This window comes from Aptenodytes patagonicus, chromosome 7, assembly GCF_965638725.1.
Source record: "Aptenodytes patagonicus chromosome 7, bAptPat1.pri.cur, whole genome shotgun sequence".
NCBI lineage: Eukaryota > Metazoa > Chordata > Aves > Sphenisciformes > Spheniscidae > Aptenodytes > Aptenodytes patagonicus.
The window spans coordinates 1,714,583-1,731,422 of NC_134955.1; the positions used below are offsets into that span (position 1 = coordinate 1,714,583).

At 49.6% G+C, this 16,840-nt stretch overlaps 1 protein-coding gene across 3 annotated transcripts in view; it reads right to left on the minus strand.

Moving 5' to 3' along the window:
- Nucleotides 1-6,812: 6,812 nt before the first annotated feature.
- The window catches only part of DAGLA (diacylglycerol lipase alpha), a 73,509-nt gene continuing 63,481 nt past the window's right edge, over nt 6,813-16,840 (minus strand). For all 3 annotated transcript variants that reach the window (XM_076343668.1, XM_076343670.1, XM_076343669.1), the window contains one exon: nt 6,813-16,479. In XM_076343668.1, coding sequence (XP_076199783.1) covers nt 15,552-16,479 — 928 coding nt within the window. In that variant the 3' untranslated portion in view covers nt 6,813-15,551. The remainder of the gene's footprint in view (nt 16,480-16,840) is intronic.

Genomic DNA, 16,840 nt, shown 5'->3' on the forward strand with positions numbered 1-16,840 from the left:
GTCTAGCTTACCACTACATTTAACCTGTGCGGGGAAATGAAGGACCTCTAACAACTTCAGCCAACATCTGAGACTGAAATCCCTTCAGGTAACGTGTAGTGTAGCGGCACGCAGAGGGGAAGGACGCTAGGACGGAGAAAATCTATTTGGGAATTTCACTGAGATTGGCCGCAGCGCCTTGAGGCTTGCAGCCAAAGGCTGACACATAATCTCTTTGATCAGTACAGGTGAGAAGTGGATTATTTTGTGGTCTCAGTGGTAGAAGGCAGGCGAGATGAGGGTCAGATTTTGACCTATACTGTGGTATCTGCCAGCGAGATACCGCAGCTGGCATACGGAAGAGCCGTGATCAGGCAGAGGATGCGCGGCCCAGGGAGCGAGCCAGCTGGCAAGAGGCTATGGAAAGGCTTTCGGACGCCGGTTATTCCATCCTGTTCTTACCCCACCTGATGGTCTCAGGCAGGAGGAGCGCTGCGGCCTGCATGGCCCAAAGGGGCAAACGGAGGGATGTTTGAGACATCGCTGCTGAGCTGGGGACACGAGGGATGAGCGCCTTAATGCTGCTCTGTTTCTTTGTTACCACGCTCTACCAAACTTCCCTTTGTTGAACTCGGTGCTTTCCTCCTGTTCTTGTAATTGGGCTTTGTCTGAGGACACAGAAAGGCAGAGGGAAATGCAAAGAGACTGGCGAGAGGTAACATTAGTGCGGTACAAAGCAGAGAGTCATTTGCTCTGGAGTCATTGGCCTCGTTAGCTTCAACATCGCCGAACTGTTATCAGGGATGTGTAAGGTACATCCTAGATTGCTCTGCCTGCGTCCTGGGAACGGCCTGCCTCACCGAGACAGCCTGAACGCAGAACCAAACCCCCTCCCTGCACAGCCTCAGGAGGGCACTCGCCGCCGGGCAGAGGGGCTTTGTTTTCCCTCTGTTGCAAGTTGCCCCCCGCCAGCGCTTCCCAGCTCAGGAGAGCCCTCCCTGCTCACACACCGAGGCGACGCTGCATGAAGGATCCGTAGATGCAGTCAACTCTCGGTAGTCCCCGACACTTCCAACTCATTCTCCCTTGAACGCTGCTGATGTAACCGGATTGAGCAAGCCTAAACACAGGCCAACTGAAGAACCAGGGCTTGTACCACAAGTCCAGCCGGTTGATTTCTTTCCTTGGTTTTGCACTTACACAAGCATTCCCACCTTGAAGACCCTTTCTCCTTACCCTCCATCCTCCTTTGGCCTTACACAGCAAGCATCCTTCTCTGTGGCTCTCTCTGAGGCAGCCAGCACAGCAATCGGCATGCAATCCTGTGAAATCACGGTACGTTTAATTCTTCCCCCAGCGCCCCCTCCCCCCCCCCCCCAACATCTCCCCTCCTCTCTCTGTGGGTCTCTCCCTCCAGGCTGCCTGAAAGCTTTCATCTTTGTGCTATAGCATCTCCTTGCCTCAAACACTGCTGCAATTCTTCCCCTCCTCAGCAAGCGTGGTTATTCTGGGAGCCCCCTGCCAGCTGTGCAGAACGCAGGCGTTTCATAATGGAAGTTGTGCAGCCACCTAAACAAAACGCTGCTTGCTTGGGCTGCCTCTCACTCATGATTCAGGCAACTCCTGCCAGTTTCTAGGCAAACCGGGACTACCAGGGGGCCTTGCTGGGAGCCGCCTACCTCAGCCTGGAGGGTGCAAAAAAATACTCATTGAAGAGCCTCTATTCCCAGGAGCTCTGTCTGTATCCAAAACGCAGCGAAAAGCCAAGCAGAGGTACCCCCCAGTAGCTTTGGGGCAAAATGTCTCAAATCAACACACAGCTGCAGCAGGAGACCTGTTTGGCTCCGCTGGCAAACAACTGCTGTCGCACAGCACAGAACAAAAACGTCAAAGTAATGGGCACAGAGGGCTTTGTGGACGCGGTGGACTATCAAAGTGGAGGCAGATGTCCTCAGTGAAGCCCCCACAGATCAGTACTCTCTCATTAGCAGCACCGATGCAAGAGCACGCACTCATACAAGGACACATCCCACACGCAGGCACCTTGGTCTTCCAGGTGAACCAACACACGCCACCACAAGGGCCAACACAGACAGATCAGGCAGGGAGAGCTTGGTCAGCCCAAGGAGATCTGTTCTCACGGCGTCTCTCTCTCAGTGGTGGCCTGCTTTGATAGTGAGCGTCCTCGTGCTTTGACCGCAAGCCTCCTTCGGAATCGGCCCACGGAGCCGGTAAGACAGCAGAGGATGCAATCTTGCCCTTCTCCAGCGCCCTGTACACACCCAAGGTAGCTCCCACACCGCTGGAGGCGGAAGCAGACCGCTGCGGGCTCAGTCTGTTATCTCCTGTTGGCAAGAGAACTACACTGATAAATCTCTCACTGGTTATTCATTAACTGCAAGAGGTTCGTTCCCAAGATGGAGAACACCACCATTGATTTAAAAAAAAGAATAAAAGGACAGTCATCAGCAACAGGCACCCGTTCCGGGAGACCTCTCCATCGTGGGAGACCAGCACAGTCAGAAGCACAGGGGCTCAAACCAGCACCGCCGGGATTCAGAACAACTAGGGCAGAAGGGGAGCATCTGCACACACACACACACACAAAAAAAGATTGGTCCAAAACTTTTTGGGCAGGCTGGAAAGGAGCTCCTACTGCACCCCACAGAGCTTGTGCCGGTTTACGGTACATCAGAGGCCTTCCAGCAGCAAGAGCCCACCCGAAGGCCAGCCCCTCGCATCTCTTGCTGTTATTCCCCAGGCCTGCACTTGCCCGCTGCAGAGCAAGCGCCGGGAGTGGGCTGAGAGCAGTAGTTCAATCCCAGGGGTGCTCAGCTGAGCACTGGGAAGCCCTGCACAGGGGAAGAGCCCAAGGCAGGCAGCGCCGCCAGCACGGGCACAGCACCCTCTGCTGCAGCACGGCCGACCGACACGGGGCACCACGGACCGGGCACACCAACCGCGGGAAGGGAAGCGTCGCACATCCACTTCTGCACCTCCTCCTGACAAGGATATCTAGGCTTGATCGAGCCCCTCTGCTGACTTCGACAGGAACAAACAAGCCCACAAAAGCTGGGCTTGCCTTTCAAGGAAGCTCCGTTACTGGAAAAACGGCAGCGTAAATAGAGATTGCTGAAAAGGCAGGGAAATTCAAATGCTGTTAGAAGAGCCCACGTATTCCCACGTGCGCGGTTTCAGAGCAATACGTGCAGGGTACATGGGCCTCCGCTGCATGAGTTGCATCCTTCTATGCACATCAGCTCTGCTGTCGTGGCCTGTCGTGAGCTCTGACCCGCATTCTTCCCCTCCTAGATGACTACGTGCCACTCCTCCGCTTGTACAGCTCTCCAAGTTCTCCCTTACGCTGAGGCAGACAGACCTGGCTCCTGCCCTCTTTGTACTAATCTGGCCTCGTAAGACAAGTGAGCATCACCCTGTAATTGCAAGTAGCACCTCTATTTTCTCTATTGTACCGTTAATGGAAAGCACTAAGTTAACCTGCATCAAAGCACTGAGAGCTAGAGACACCACCCAGCTAGAAATCCTTCCGTACGTAAATTGTTTTTATTTCCCTTAAGCTTAACAGTGTTTCCAAGAAAAATCAGTTGGTCAAGTGAGGTTCTGTGTAAGGCAACTGACCAGAACATTACCTCTTCTGAGAAGTACAGACTAATTAAATAACCTTTCATGGCATGATTTTTTTAAATATGCTTTCTGTACAATCACCTTCAGATCACTTTAACTTTTTCTTTTTTCTCTTTTCTAACTGAAGTACAACCTAGCATCCTTGAAGAAACTGATGAATTAGTTTGTGCAATGCTGGTTTCCATTTACAAGTAATTAACAATTAGATCACAGCTTTAACTACCTAAATATTCCCATTAAGTTTTCACTCATTTTCTTTGCTTGCTTGGGAATGCATCAGTCTGGCTTACACATTGTTTGAAAAACTACCCTCTTTTCTGGTGTAGTTCTGGATGCTTTACGGCCAATGGGTTGAAAAACACTTCTCTCAATAAGCTGGAAACTTCTCCTACAGCCACCAACATACCGAACAGCCAGAGTGTCTTCTTGGAAATAGCAACTACACCCCTAGCTACGTTCAATAGCTAAGGCTTTTAATAGTAAAAGAGGTTTTAAAGCAACGTCCACAATACCTGCTGTGTACACATTCATGTATTTTTCTCCTTAGTAACTGTATTAAAACAGTCACTCCTAAGCATGGATTACTTTATGTTTATGCAAGGGTAGTATCCAGAGTTTTATGTTTTTCTTTCCCCACGAGAGGAAGTGTTTATAGAAGAGGCAATATCCTTTTATGAGACTGATAGAGTTAGGGGTAGGAAAAAACACCCACAAAATAAACCCAACGCATCAGGCAGGCGCTTATACATACCAGCACTTTTTATAGGCATTTTTATAGGAACTCAGTAGTTCAGCCACCTTTGAGCTCTTAATTCCCTGATAGTACTTAGTCTCTTCAGGAGCAACCATAAAAACTGTTCCGTGCAGCCATTAATAGGATTATTTTCTTCCAGGCATTCCTTTTCCTGCCTGTATTTCTCATGGCTGGTCAGAAAGCTCCTGTGCCTCTCCTGAAGCCGTTCCGCCGGCTCCCCTTATTCTCCTCCTCTCTGACCCTGTAAACCACAGTTACTGCTTTCCCCTTTCCAGAATATGAATTACTATAGCCATTATTCATCTGCGCTGTAAACAGCGCCAGGCATCGAGATCCTGCTTTACAAACCTACACAAAGATGTGTCCCTTGCTCTGCAGGGCACTTACTGCCAGGCTTCTGTGAAACTCTTGCTCACCAATTTGAACTCACCTCCTTTGCTATTTTTCCACGGGTTAAGCTTCTACACTATTCTTGCTTGCACTCAGTCCCCCTCTTCTCTCCCTGCCACCTTCTCATACCCTTCCAAAGGGTATCAACTGCCTTTGTTTGCACTAATGTAATTCTTTTATACGGCATGTTGAATTCAAGTACTTGGTAACTCAAAGCATCAAGTTTCTTCCTCAACTCTCTTCTCCACTGAAGAAGAGAGATTGCTAGAGCTGAGCCTCCTGCAGCTTCCACCCTTGGCTGCACGGGGCCAAGCTGGAGCTAGCGAGCGCTGCACAGAAAGGCAGGGCGTAGAAGCGTCAAGCTGATCTCAAGGGACAGATGTTCCCCAAAGCATTGTCCCCACTCCATCAAAAGCTGAGATCCGTAACAGACAGAGCTAGCAAGGTGACGATCGGCCCCAGCGGCAGGCAGCTAAATTGCTCCCCAGAGCCTTCCAGAGAGCTGTAGCGATGCACCAACACCATATTCGCCTCGTCCCTCTGCAATGAGAGAGCACAGTGCAGTTTCTTCCAACTCTCAAACTCACGCACCATCCTTTAGGACATAACCCCAGGCAAATCACAACTACCATTCTCCAGGTCAGACTTGGGAACAGTCACATACACCAGCCATGCTTCTACATCCATTTTATACACAGTGCCATACAATATACAGAAACTTTTATATACATATATCTTTATATAATATGCTATATTAATCTGTATCTTTCTTTACAGCAATATTAGTTTGGATCTTTCATACATAGGTACAAAAAGTCACATGAGAATGGCACGTGAGGAGTGCTTTAGTTTCCTTGTAGTCTTCATGCTGGGGCAGCTCGGAGCAGGGATTCGGAGGGCAGCATTCCCAGGACAGGCAGTGACCTCTCGGTTGAGCATGGGGACACAGGATCCTGTGCCGTCTCCCCCCGATTGCATATGCAAGTGCTCTAAGCCCTGCAAGAGGCAGTCAGAGCAGCTCAGAGCTGCCTAGAAGGGCCGTTTCTCCCATAAACGCAAAAGGCTTTAGCTATAAAGAGGCAATTGGGGTCAAAGAGTTAATTCATAGCTACTCTACTCTGAGCTGCCCCAGCACACAGTGTGAGATAGGTGACAGAAACAGGCAGAAGGGCTTTTCCACAGAGGCATTGGTGTCCGCTGACAGAGAGAGAAGTGGGAGGCAAGGGAGTTATTGTATGCCCTTGCTGCGTGGAGCCCCCCACCAGCAGACAGCTCCTGTCGCATGGAGGCCATCCAGCTGGGCTCCACCCAACACAGCTGGCACTAAAAAGCACAAAAAGTGAGAAAGGAAAGAGTTTCCGCCAGTTCCTCCGGTCTTGCTGTCTCTGCTCGTTCACAGCCATAAGGGAGGACAGGCCAGACTGGTGGCTGTCACGGCAGGACACCGGAGCAGACAGCTGAGCCAAAGGAAAGGGTCTTAAAGGGCAGAGCGCTCCTCTCCTGCTGCCCCGTGCACGCAGGCAGGGAGGCGCAACCCATCACCAATAATCCCTGTGTTGACATTAGTAATTAAGTTTATCACGAGGACAGGAGCTTGAGACTATTCCCTGGACATCACCTCTTCAGTCAGCTGCAGCATTTGTGGAGGGAAAGCTGGGAAGCTGTAGCCTCAGTAGCTGCAGATGATGCCACTTTGCCACCAGACAGCGGCCATCAGCAAGCGCTGTGGACATACCGATAAAGGAGTTAAGACCCAAAAAGGTGTGTTGGCAGTGGTCTAGCAAACACACCGTGATGTGATCGCTTTGCACACACAACATCCCCAAAGTAGTGCATCAAGACAGGACAGACCGTACAGGCACGTGCCACCAAGCCAGCCCGAGTGCTGAGCGATGCACGCGCCGGGTTGGACTGCTCCCTCCTCCTGGTACTGCCACGTGCACCAAGTACCTCCGACTCTGAGCCATCAGAACTGCACAAAGCCCCTGATGTTTGAAAGCAGGGCAGTGGAATCCCAATAAAAACCAAAATGAAGGCTTGTTCCTGTGCTGCTCTGTGTTTAATAATTTTGCAGAAATAAATAAGTAGCCAGACAGAGGTCCCCTCATCGTACAGGTATGCTGAGCAGGTAGAAAACTTCAGTAAATGGAAAAGAGAGCACAGGATGACACGGTGAGGTCAGAGGTCTCAAACACAGCAATGAAAGCAGCAAAAATGCCCAACTCTCTAAAAAGAGAGCTTACCTTTGGAAGATGGCTGTTCCAGAGCCAGTGAGAGAAATGTCAGTAAATCAAAACTGCAGCGGACAGTTCAGAAAACGTTAAGTCCCTTTCAGCATAAGTTCTTGCAAAAACAGAGTCAGATCTTGAAGAGTAGAAAGAGTTTTACTCATGAATAGACCTGAGAGGAAGTTTTACCCATGAACAGACCTGTTAAACACTGACTGAGGTCACACACACCGAAGGGAAGAAGTGAAAACACTCGCTTTGCACAAGATGAGGTCCTAGATCGGAGGGGGCCGGCAGGGTAACCGCGGTGTGCGTTCGAGGAAACAACCTGCCTCAGGTCAGGCTTTGGCACTTGGATATGACCTGAGGCAGCAGGGGACAGGGGGGAAATCTGGCAAGTCCTAGCTGAGGCAGAAAGGGAGGGCCCGGCAGCAAGGGCAACTCTGAACCAGTCCTTGGCCACGCTGCATTCCCTTTCATACACCCAGAGAAGAAATAACACGTAGAAGTGGGAAAGGAAGCTGGCAGACGTCTGGTCCCAAGCAGGAGGCTTGGACCTCAAGCCAAAAGGAAAACAAAAGGCACAACAGGTATGAACTCAAGAAAATAAGCAAAAAAACCCCCGACAACAACAGTAACAGAGACTGCAAAGGGCTTGGAGACAGCTGATGCTTTTTAGGACTTCAAGTCCCTACGACAAAGCAAGGAACTGCTCTCTCCTCGGTCATTTCAAATTTCCAGGGTGCAGGCCCTTAAGCAGCCTAAGTTTAGGCTAGCAACATCCTGCGCAGAGCGTTAACAGCTCTCGGGGAGCGCTGGGCGCAGGTACAGTAGGGAGATGGGCAAGAAAGAAGCGCAGCAGAAGTTTGGCAGTTTGCAGAACTCCTGCCACACAAGGGAGCCAAGGGCCTCGCTGCTCTGCAGAACACGCTGCCCTCCGCACAGCGGGCTGTTGTTATAGTGAAGGATCTCCTCCCTAAAACGTTTCTCCGCTCTAATGACGCAGTTTATAAATTAATAGGGTTCAGGTTTTGGGCTCTGCCCGTCACAGATCTAACACCCACCCATCTCAGCAGTGAAAGCCCTGACTCTCAGAGCTGGAATATAAAACTCTGAAGCAAACCACAGGTCCCCAGGCTTGTCCCTGCCATCTAACCTGCCAGATCTCACAGCAAGGCGCAGGGGCTCCTCCCTTGAAGGGAACAGAGCAGACACACAGCCCGCTCAGGAGCTGGCAAGGGGGAGAAGGACATCCATGAATGCTGATACACTCTCTTTCACATACCTCTCAGACCTGACCCGTAACACCAGTATGACCATCTGACCAGAGAGCAAGGAACTCCCAGACCAAGTCCTGCCTCCCAGCTGCCATCTTTCTCTCATCCTTCCCACAGCTGCCAAGGACAGGCAACGTTTGCCTCCAGCAGGATGCACTCTGCCTGCGACACGGAGCATCGCCTCCTCCACGCAGGGGCACCACGAGGGAGCTCTGGCACAGGAGATACAGTTCTTCCCTAAACCCAGCGCCGCAGTTCAGTACTGCACAGGCTCCGAGAAGAATGTGCAACAAGCCTGGTTCAGCCAGTGCTTTCCAGTGCTTCAGAGCGGTATATTCCTTCATTCAGAGCATCAGAGCAGTCCGTGCAAAACCGCTGCTGCATTTCCAACCCTCCCTTTCCTTCGGCAGGCTGAAGAGGCACCAGGTACAGCTCAAGCAGGGAAGAAGCTGACATTTCACAGCTAAGAAACAACAACCATCTGTGTTAAATCTGTCTTGGTTTTCACACTGAGCTTTCAGGTTCAGTGCATTAGATATTTGACCCATTTCCCTTTTACTTCCCTGTACTTCTGTAACTCGTTACTGTTGCTGCTACAGAACTCTAACGAGGGAGCCCTTAGCCAACAAATATACTCACCCTATGCTTTTCCAACTAGAAAGAGGATCGCAGAGATTGTCTATATACTTCCTAAAGTGCAGAGAAGCTCTGTGAGAGTCTGTTGGCAGCAGCATAATTAAACGACAGCTCTCAGCAAAAATCCAGCTTTAGCGGGGTGAATTGAAACAGAAGGGATGACAAACAAGTGACAGCATGGAAGGATTGTCAGCAAAAGCCATCTGAGACTTCAGTTGTCTGAGCAGAAAGGAACAAGTGTAATGCTGCAGGATGAGAGGAAAGCTGAAGGAGCTTTTAAGCAAAAAGCAAAGCTGCTAGGTTTGTTGAGGGCTAGAGGTTATTTTAAGTGTCTGCCAGTATTTCTGCATTACATTTGAAGACTTATAAACCACTTTATCAGCAAATTACTGACCTGCATGGCTTAACATGCTCTGCAGGCAGTAGTTGCAACCACCATACCTAAAAAAAAATGGAAATCAAATGCTACTGCTACCCTGGCTGCAAAGCCAGAATGTCCTCCTACTGCCAAGGGAAGACAATATCCCAGCGGTGGGTACGCGTAAGCACCAAGTGAAGCCAGCATCGAGCAGAGCTCCAGCCCAGCCGATTCCCAAGGCAAACACAGAAGGGCTTCTGTTGACCACAGAAATGCAACAGGGTAGGCTAGAATGTCCTCCAGCACCATCGTTCTGTCGGGATTTAGATGCGGACTGCGTTGATGAGTATATGCGGTACTTGTGTGTGCACATGGCATCCACTCACCAGCAGAAACGAGGAGCTCGTAGCTCAGCAGCTAAAAACTTTAAGACACTCCAAATTTCACTACATCTAGAAACCCATTCATTCAGCTTGTAAAACGTGTAAAGGAACCCAAGTACAGCTTGCAGAGGTAATATGGATCCTGGTTTGCTATGAGAAAGATCTAACAGCTATCCTAGGAAAGGGGCAAGTATCAGGGTGCCAATACAATGGCAAATGACAAAGCATGTATATTTTGGGCTAGCTAGAACTGATGCTCCTTCTCCCAGTCTTCCCTGTAGGGATATAGCCACAAAAGACAAACTCTAAACACGCCAACACATGCATTTCAGCGATTATTAACCCCAGCTAATCACCATTGCAAGGGATAATTCTGATTATTCACATGCCCCAAGTTGTAAATTAAACTGGGTATCCGTGTGGGCAATTCAATGAAAATATTGGTCTTTGCCTACGGGCAGATAAAAAAAGCTGAGAAAACATCTAAGTGCATAAAGAATATATTAGAAGAGGCCATTTTACAAATCAACAGGATGCTCTCAAGCATGTACAGATCTCATCGCCCTGTCTAAAAGCAGGATACGGGAAGGATTAAAATGAATTTAAAAGTGGGAAGCAGTAGTAACCAGAAACATGGAAAAGCTTTAGAGAGCGAGCATTAGGACTGGGGCCCACATGAATCTAGAGCAGTGGAAAAAAAAAAAATCAAGAGACACTTGATAAAGAAACAAAATCACTTAAGATATTAAGGGAAGGTTTAAAAACCCCTCTTAATTAGGCCCAGATTACAACCAGTGAAACTAAGCAGAGGGGAACCTTATTAGGAGATGATATTTGAAAAAGTAATGCCATATTCATCCAGTTTGCTGCACTTGATACAGATCAGCCCTGTTCTGTTTCTTTTGATAGAGACAGGACACGGCAACAAGTCAGACTCCCACGGCAGAAGCAGCTCCAAGGAGCACACACTGACCCTGTATCCCCATGCTTGGTGCTTTTCCTTCTTCTTACGTGCCCTTGTTCATTGACAGCAACACCTACTTCCCACCTAAATCCTGTTCGGGACCTTCAGCTATTATTGCAATCTAAGCAACTACGTCCTAAAAGTATAGAAATAGGAGTCACTGGATTTGTTTATCTACACTCACAATCAGCTTTGCCATCTCAGTCCTCTGTAGAGGGCAAAATATCCCATACAACTCCTGTTTACTTTGAATAAAGTTCTTAAAAAGTTGCAGAAATTATGAACAGTGAAAATACTGACCACAGACCAGGTAAGCAAAAGCTAGAGACAGCTAAAGAACCTCTCGGTGTTGACAGTGCTTTGACCTTTCTAGATAGCCTTATCTGCCACAAAGGGCAGCAGCTCTCTCAAGTGAATCAAGACAGGAATCCCATTCAACTGTTCTGGGTCATCATGAGACCATGGGGAATAGCTTTCCCACGCTTAAGTGGTGCTATCAAGGATGTGAACTAAGACACCATCATCCTGAGACACAGCAACCAGAAGAGAGAGATAAGTTAGCTCCTGATTAGGCGACAGGAGTAGGGAGCAAAGAAAAAAGGAAAGGTTAGAGGGTGGCAGTTTTAGGAGAAAATGCATGTTCCAGATGGAAACAGCAGCTCCCCAGAGAAGGAGGGGGGGAAAATGGTAAGTATTGGAGAAGGGCTCTCTCTCTTCAGCACTTGTACATACTCAGCACAGCAGGATCCTCTCTATGTTCTTGGCCCTGCTGCAATTAAAGCAACAACAAAAGCAATTATTATTGGTGCAGAAGAGCCTCCAAAACCACAGCCAGCCAACATTACATGCTAAGGGCTTGACAATCAAAACTCACTGTGATATTATCAATAGGAGTATTTTATTCCACCTTGGACACACCCAAAAGGGTCGGAGTGCAGCTTATAGGTGCAAAAAATGGGCAGCAGTACCAAACCCTTCACACCTCGCGAGTGCATTCGCAGCGGGGTCAGAGGCCGTTCCTAAGCTGCTGGATGGAGTTCAGCACGCACCTAGTTAAGGGCCTCCCACGTTGCCCCCGAACGCTTCAAGGCTTCAGGATTACATTCCACTACAGTCTGCTGAGAGTATCACGAACGAGCGTGCAACAGCAAGTGCCAATTACACCATCAGCTGAAGTCTGCCACACCAGGGGATCGTGGAAAGGGCAGAGAACCCGGACAGACTCTTTGGCAAAGCTGCATTGGTGTAGAGGGTTTCACTGACTGCGCTTTAATTTTAAGGTGCACAAAGCCCACTCTCTGCTCTCCAGGAGCTTCGTGGCCTCAGCTCCACTCCTCCACCAAAAAGCTCGTAGAGGGGATTTTTAAGGACGTGCCATTGAACTGGGTGAACTGTTAGCAGCTTAGCCGGGGTCTAGAGCGTCAGGCACTGTGAACTGCACCTCCAGCACTGCCTCAACGTGGGGTGGAACATCCCATTGAAATATCAAGGGAACATATAAAGATTAGAAGGCACAAAGCTCGAGAATAGGAACCAGAAGCCAAGAGATTAAGAAATCTGAAGACGCTTCATGTTTCCAAAGACAGCTGCGCATCAGGGTGGAGCGAGGGCGGAGAAAGCAGGCAGTAGTCTGCAGTACAAATGAAGGAGGTAGCTACAGGCTTAGCATTTATTTTAGCTTTCCAGATATGCTCTTCCAGGAGGAAATAAGAGATCAGCCTGTCCAAATGCTCTTATAGCAAAGGAGTGATGAGAATCAAGACACAGAGACATTTAAAGCAGAAATAATGCAAAGACCGTGGATTTACTTCGCGAGGACTGGGAAAAGATCTGTTTGTCAAGAGAGCGCAACGGAAAACAGGAATTACCCATAATGTGATGCAGTAAGAACCTTAATTAAAAGGGCTCTTTTGCACCTTTGCTGCCTTGATCTATGACAAGCCCAGGTCACAAGCATTAGGTATTTCCAAGGCTTTTCAGAAGAAGCCTAATAATCAGAAAGCACAAAACAAAGGAAAAAAAAAATGCAGCATGCCAGGCTGTTTCCTGCTACAGCTGGTCAGGGCAAGGTAACCCCATTCCCCCGGGACACAGTTCCAATGGCACAGAGAAGGAAACAGTCACGCACGACGACTGCGTGTTCCAGGACATAGCGGAGGTACGCCCAGGTCAGAAGTGACTTTATAGTGCAATATCGCGACCCATTAAACATCATCAGGTCACTAGCGAAACAACAATTTTTTGTTAAGAGGGAGGTAATCCACCTTCCTCACCTTGAGGCATCTCCCCACCATCCTCGGGTAGGGCACCAGTAGTTCCACCTAATCTCAGAGACAGCCTTCTCCTAATACCTCACTGCCAGGGACAGAGATGATTCTTTCGTTAACATTTGTAAAGTGCTTTGCAGATATAAAGCTCTGCCTAAGTGCTAAGTGTTATTACTACCCATCTTCTGCCGACGATTAAAGGCAGAAATGAACTCCTTTTCCCCCACTCTATCAACGTGTCAGCAGTCTGCATCAGGAGGTGAGCTAGCCTGCTAGCCTCAGCCTCCCTACACTTCAACTCCCCTTTCCCCCTCAAAACTACCCAGTTTATTGTGCGTATTTCCTGGACACCACCTTTTTAGTGTTTCTTGGGTGTGTGCAGCAATTCAGCCTTACCCTGTGGTCTGCAATAGCGGATGATCTGATGGCACTTAGACAGCTGTTCTGTATGGTTCAGGAGCTCATACAAGCTCTCAGCAAGGGGAACAACACTGCTCTTTTCTGAAGGACCCACAAAGAAAAAAGTAGCTTCTTGTTGCTCAGAATGAAAGCATTCTTTTACACGTTACTTTGAATTCAGAGGGGCTTCTTCCCTCCAATTCAAGACAGGATAGAAAAGGTCACCTTTGGAACCTAAACCACAGGGACAATACTTTACTGCCCATTTAACAAAGCCCCTGCACTTCTGAAGGCCCTGTAAGGAGCAGGGGACACAGTATCCCAACACTGAATTGTTGAGTGGGAGACCAGCACTCAGACACGAAGTCCAGTTCACTTCTGTGGACCTGAAGTCATTTACATCAATGCACACTGGCTATAAAGTGCTCCCATTCTGACTTGATGGCATTTGATACCAGCCGTGCTCTGTTTGTGCGGCATCCAGGACAGCACAGCCCTGACCCATGCCTGGGGCTTCCAGAAAACACTCAATGAGCACAGCTAGAGGCTAGGGATAACAGGAGCTGAGGGATTTGTCATGAGCTAAGCTCCTGGGAAGCACAGCATCCTCCCACAATGGAAATACCACAGTTAAGGAAGGGAAAGGAGGGGAAAGGAGGGCAATAACATCTCTGTGATTATAAGGAAGTTAAAACAGGAATTTCTTTTCCAGTGAGGGAGGACAGAGCTCCAGCGAGACTGATTGGTAACTCCACTGAGCTTTGATATGAAGGTGTTTTGTCAATTAAAGGCCTTCTACAGGTCACAGTACGTTTAGCTTTCTAGATAGGTAGTTTCTCTCCTGCTTCCATCATTGGAAAGTCCCTGCCTAGATAGGTCTATAGCAGGCTCCTCCGGGCACCGAGGCTCTGCACAGCAGTGCTCAGGTAGTTTTACTAGCAACTTGGTCAAGCTTTGCAATGCTGCGTTGTGCAACGGGGAGGTGGGCGAGGGAGGGTAGGCAAGGGATGCACACGGCTTCCCCCAGACTCCAATCCACTTTAAAAGCAGGGGACTTGCAATCACACCTGCCCATCCTCTCTCCCCTCAGTCCCCGGAGGGAACAGCACAGGAAGGAGAGAATGAACATGCTTTTTGCTTAGGGAAAGCCTCCCTGTTTGCTTAATAAATACCTTCCAAAAAGCTTAGCAGCTCTGTAAACATACAAGAGATTTCAATACTTAGTAAAAGTTCATCTTTTTCCCTGAACTCCCAATGACAGAGGCTGGCACCGATCTGTGATTACTGCATATGGGTGGTGTGAGGACCCAGCGGAGTCCAGGAGAGGCTCCCAGGCTCCGCAGGGGCCTGGCAAATAACGCTGGGTGTTGAGAAGCCTGTTAAATTTTTAAGTTAATCCATCCATGCAGCTCTGAGATGAGAATCCTGTCAGTCCTGCAAGAATGTCGCCAGCTCAGAGTGGTCCAGGGAACTGAGAAGTGATGATGGTGACATCCAGGAGAACTCTTTCTGGCAAAGGAGGGATGTGGCAGAAGGCTTTGGCTCTTCAGAACAGTGTCCTTCCCTCTCAGAAGCAGCCTGGTGGTCACTGAACACAGAAGTACCCAGGGGAAAGAAAACACAGTGCCAGCCCCATTCTTGCTGCACCTGGCCAGGGGAGGGGAGACTGCATTTGGGGAGAATACAGCCCCAATGGCTTTAAAACAGGAGAGTGTCCTACAAAAGCAATCCCCATGGAAGTGTGACGAATTGGATCTTGGGCCAGATCCGACATGGTAGTGCAATAGGGCCCAAAGTCTCAATCCGCTCATTTCCAAAACCACTGACACGGTACCAAGGGGGTGATCTGGCCTGGCCCCCTTGCTTCTGTCTATCCAATCCTCGAGCTTCAGAGAATCCACCCCTTCACCCCAGAGGATTCCCTGAAGCAGGGTATCTCACTCCCAAACTCAGCAGGTGCCCTGGGGCAAGGAATCTGCCTCTTAAATGAAATGAGGCAGGCTGAGGTAGGGAACTTGCATCTACCTTTAGTGACTCAGACCCTTAGTGTAGCAGGCCTCGTGAGGCAATGCTGCTTCTCCCAGCTGCAAGCATGGGACTCGAGCACAATCCATCCTCCAGACACCAGTGTGCGACCACTGTGTCACCCCAGAAGGAATGTTTCCAGCTGTCTCCTCCGATCTGAACTGCCCGATGACCACCTCCTCCAAGTATTATCCCAGCACTCAGCCTACAGGATCAGCTCTCAGAGCCGCACCCCTTTACCCTGCACTAGAGGGCTGAAATCATGAGGTCGTCCTGCTTGGCAGGGCTGGTTACATGCCCAGAGGGGGTGGAAGTCCGGATTTTATCAGTGGCCAGGCACTCCTGGCTGCTCACGCCTGTGGGAGTGATGTCCATGAGTTCTCCGGATGAACTAAGGGGGAAAGAGGGTGAAACAGAGATGCCCGACGAAGGATCTGTTGAGCCTGCAAACAACCTCGGGGGCTTTGGGACTAGGTTGGGTTCATATTGTGCCCTCAACAGGATCTCCTGATCACTGACAGACTTGGGCATCTCTGCAAAGTCACTGGAGCTGTCCGACACCATCATGCAGTAGATGTCCTGGAAGGAGCTGCTTTTGCTATCCAAATTAAAGAGGCTGTCTATGAACTCAGCAAACTCCAGCACTTGGGGACTGGGAACATCAGTGAGCCGTCCATTCTGGAGGGACAGCTCCTCACGAGGGGTTAAGGAAACGCGGTCCCCCTCACTGCTGGCCCCCTCCTCACTGCAGCGTCGCTGGGGGGTAGTGCCACCACTGTTGAGCACATTGTCGGGGGGCTGAGTCTCCTGGGAGTGCTTGGAGAGGCTATCAGCAGCCAGCAGCTCTGTCCGCGAGCTGAGGGAAGGGTTCTCCTCAGGGATAACGGGGTCTATATAAAAGCAGTGCGTCTCATCCTTCTCCATGACAGCATGGAGGCTGGGGGAGCCCCGGATGCTCCGAAAACCAGAGGAGCGCCTTGAATCAAAGCTGTAGATGGATTCATTGTCCGAGAGGCTCTCCATGGTCGCGAGAGGGGCACGACGGTCCTGCAGCTCCACAGACAGGCGTTCCTTTGTATCCAGGAGAAGCAGCTCCACAGGGTCTTTCTGCACAGGAGAAAGTGGCTTTGTCTCATAAAACCCCTCCAAGCTAATTTCAGAATGGGACTTGCTCCTGCAATGAGAAACAGACAACGTGAGGCTGCATCACTCCGCAGAACTGCAAGCGGAACCAAGTCATGGGCACAGAGTTCCTCATACACACTGAGGGCACGTGTTGTTGCTCTAACCAAAGCCATCCACAACTGCAAAAAAACTCTTATCTCTCCATCCTCCCAGCTGAAAATATTAGGTACAGTTTCTTCCCTCTGCAAACTCAGCTTCTTGCCCTTCTCCCTCTTCTCCTGGCTAAATGTCTTCCCTCCCGAGCACCATTTTCACTTAGGACCACGGTTCTGCTCCCAGTGAAACTTGCAGCGCTTCTAACTGAAGCGCCCAAAATCATGGTGCAGTCTCCACGCGTGCAGACAAACCCC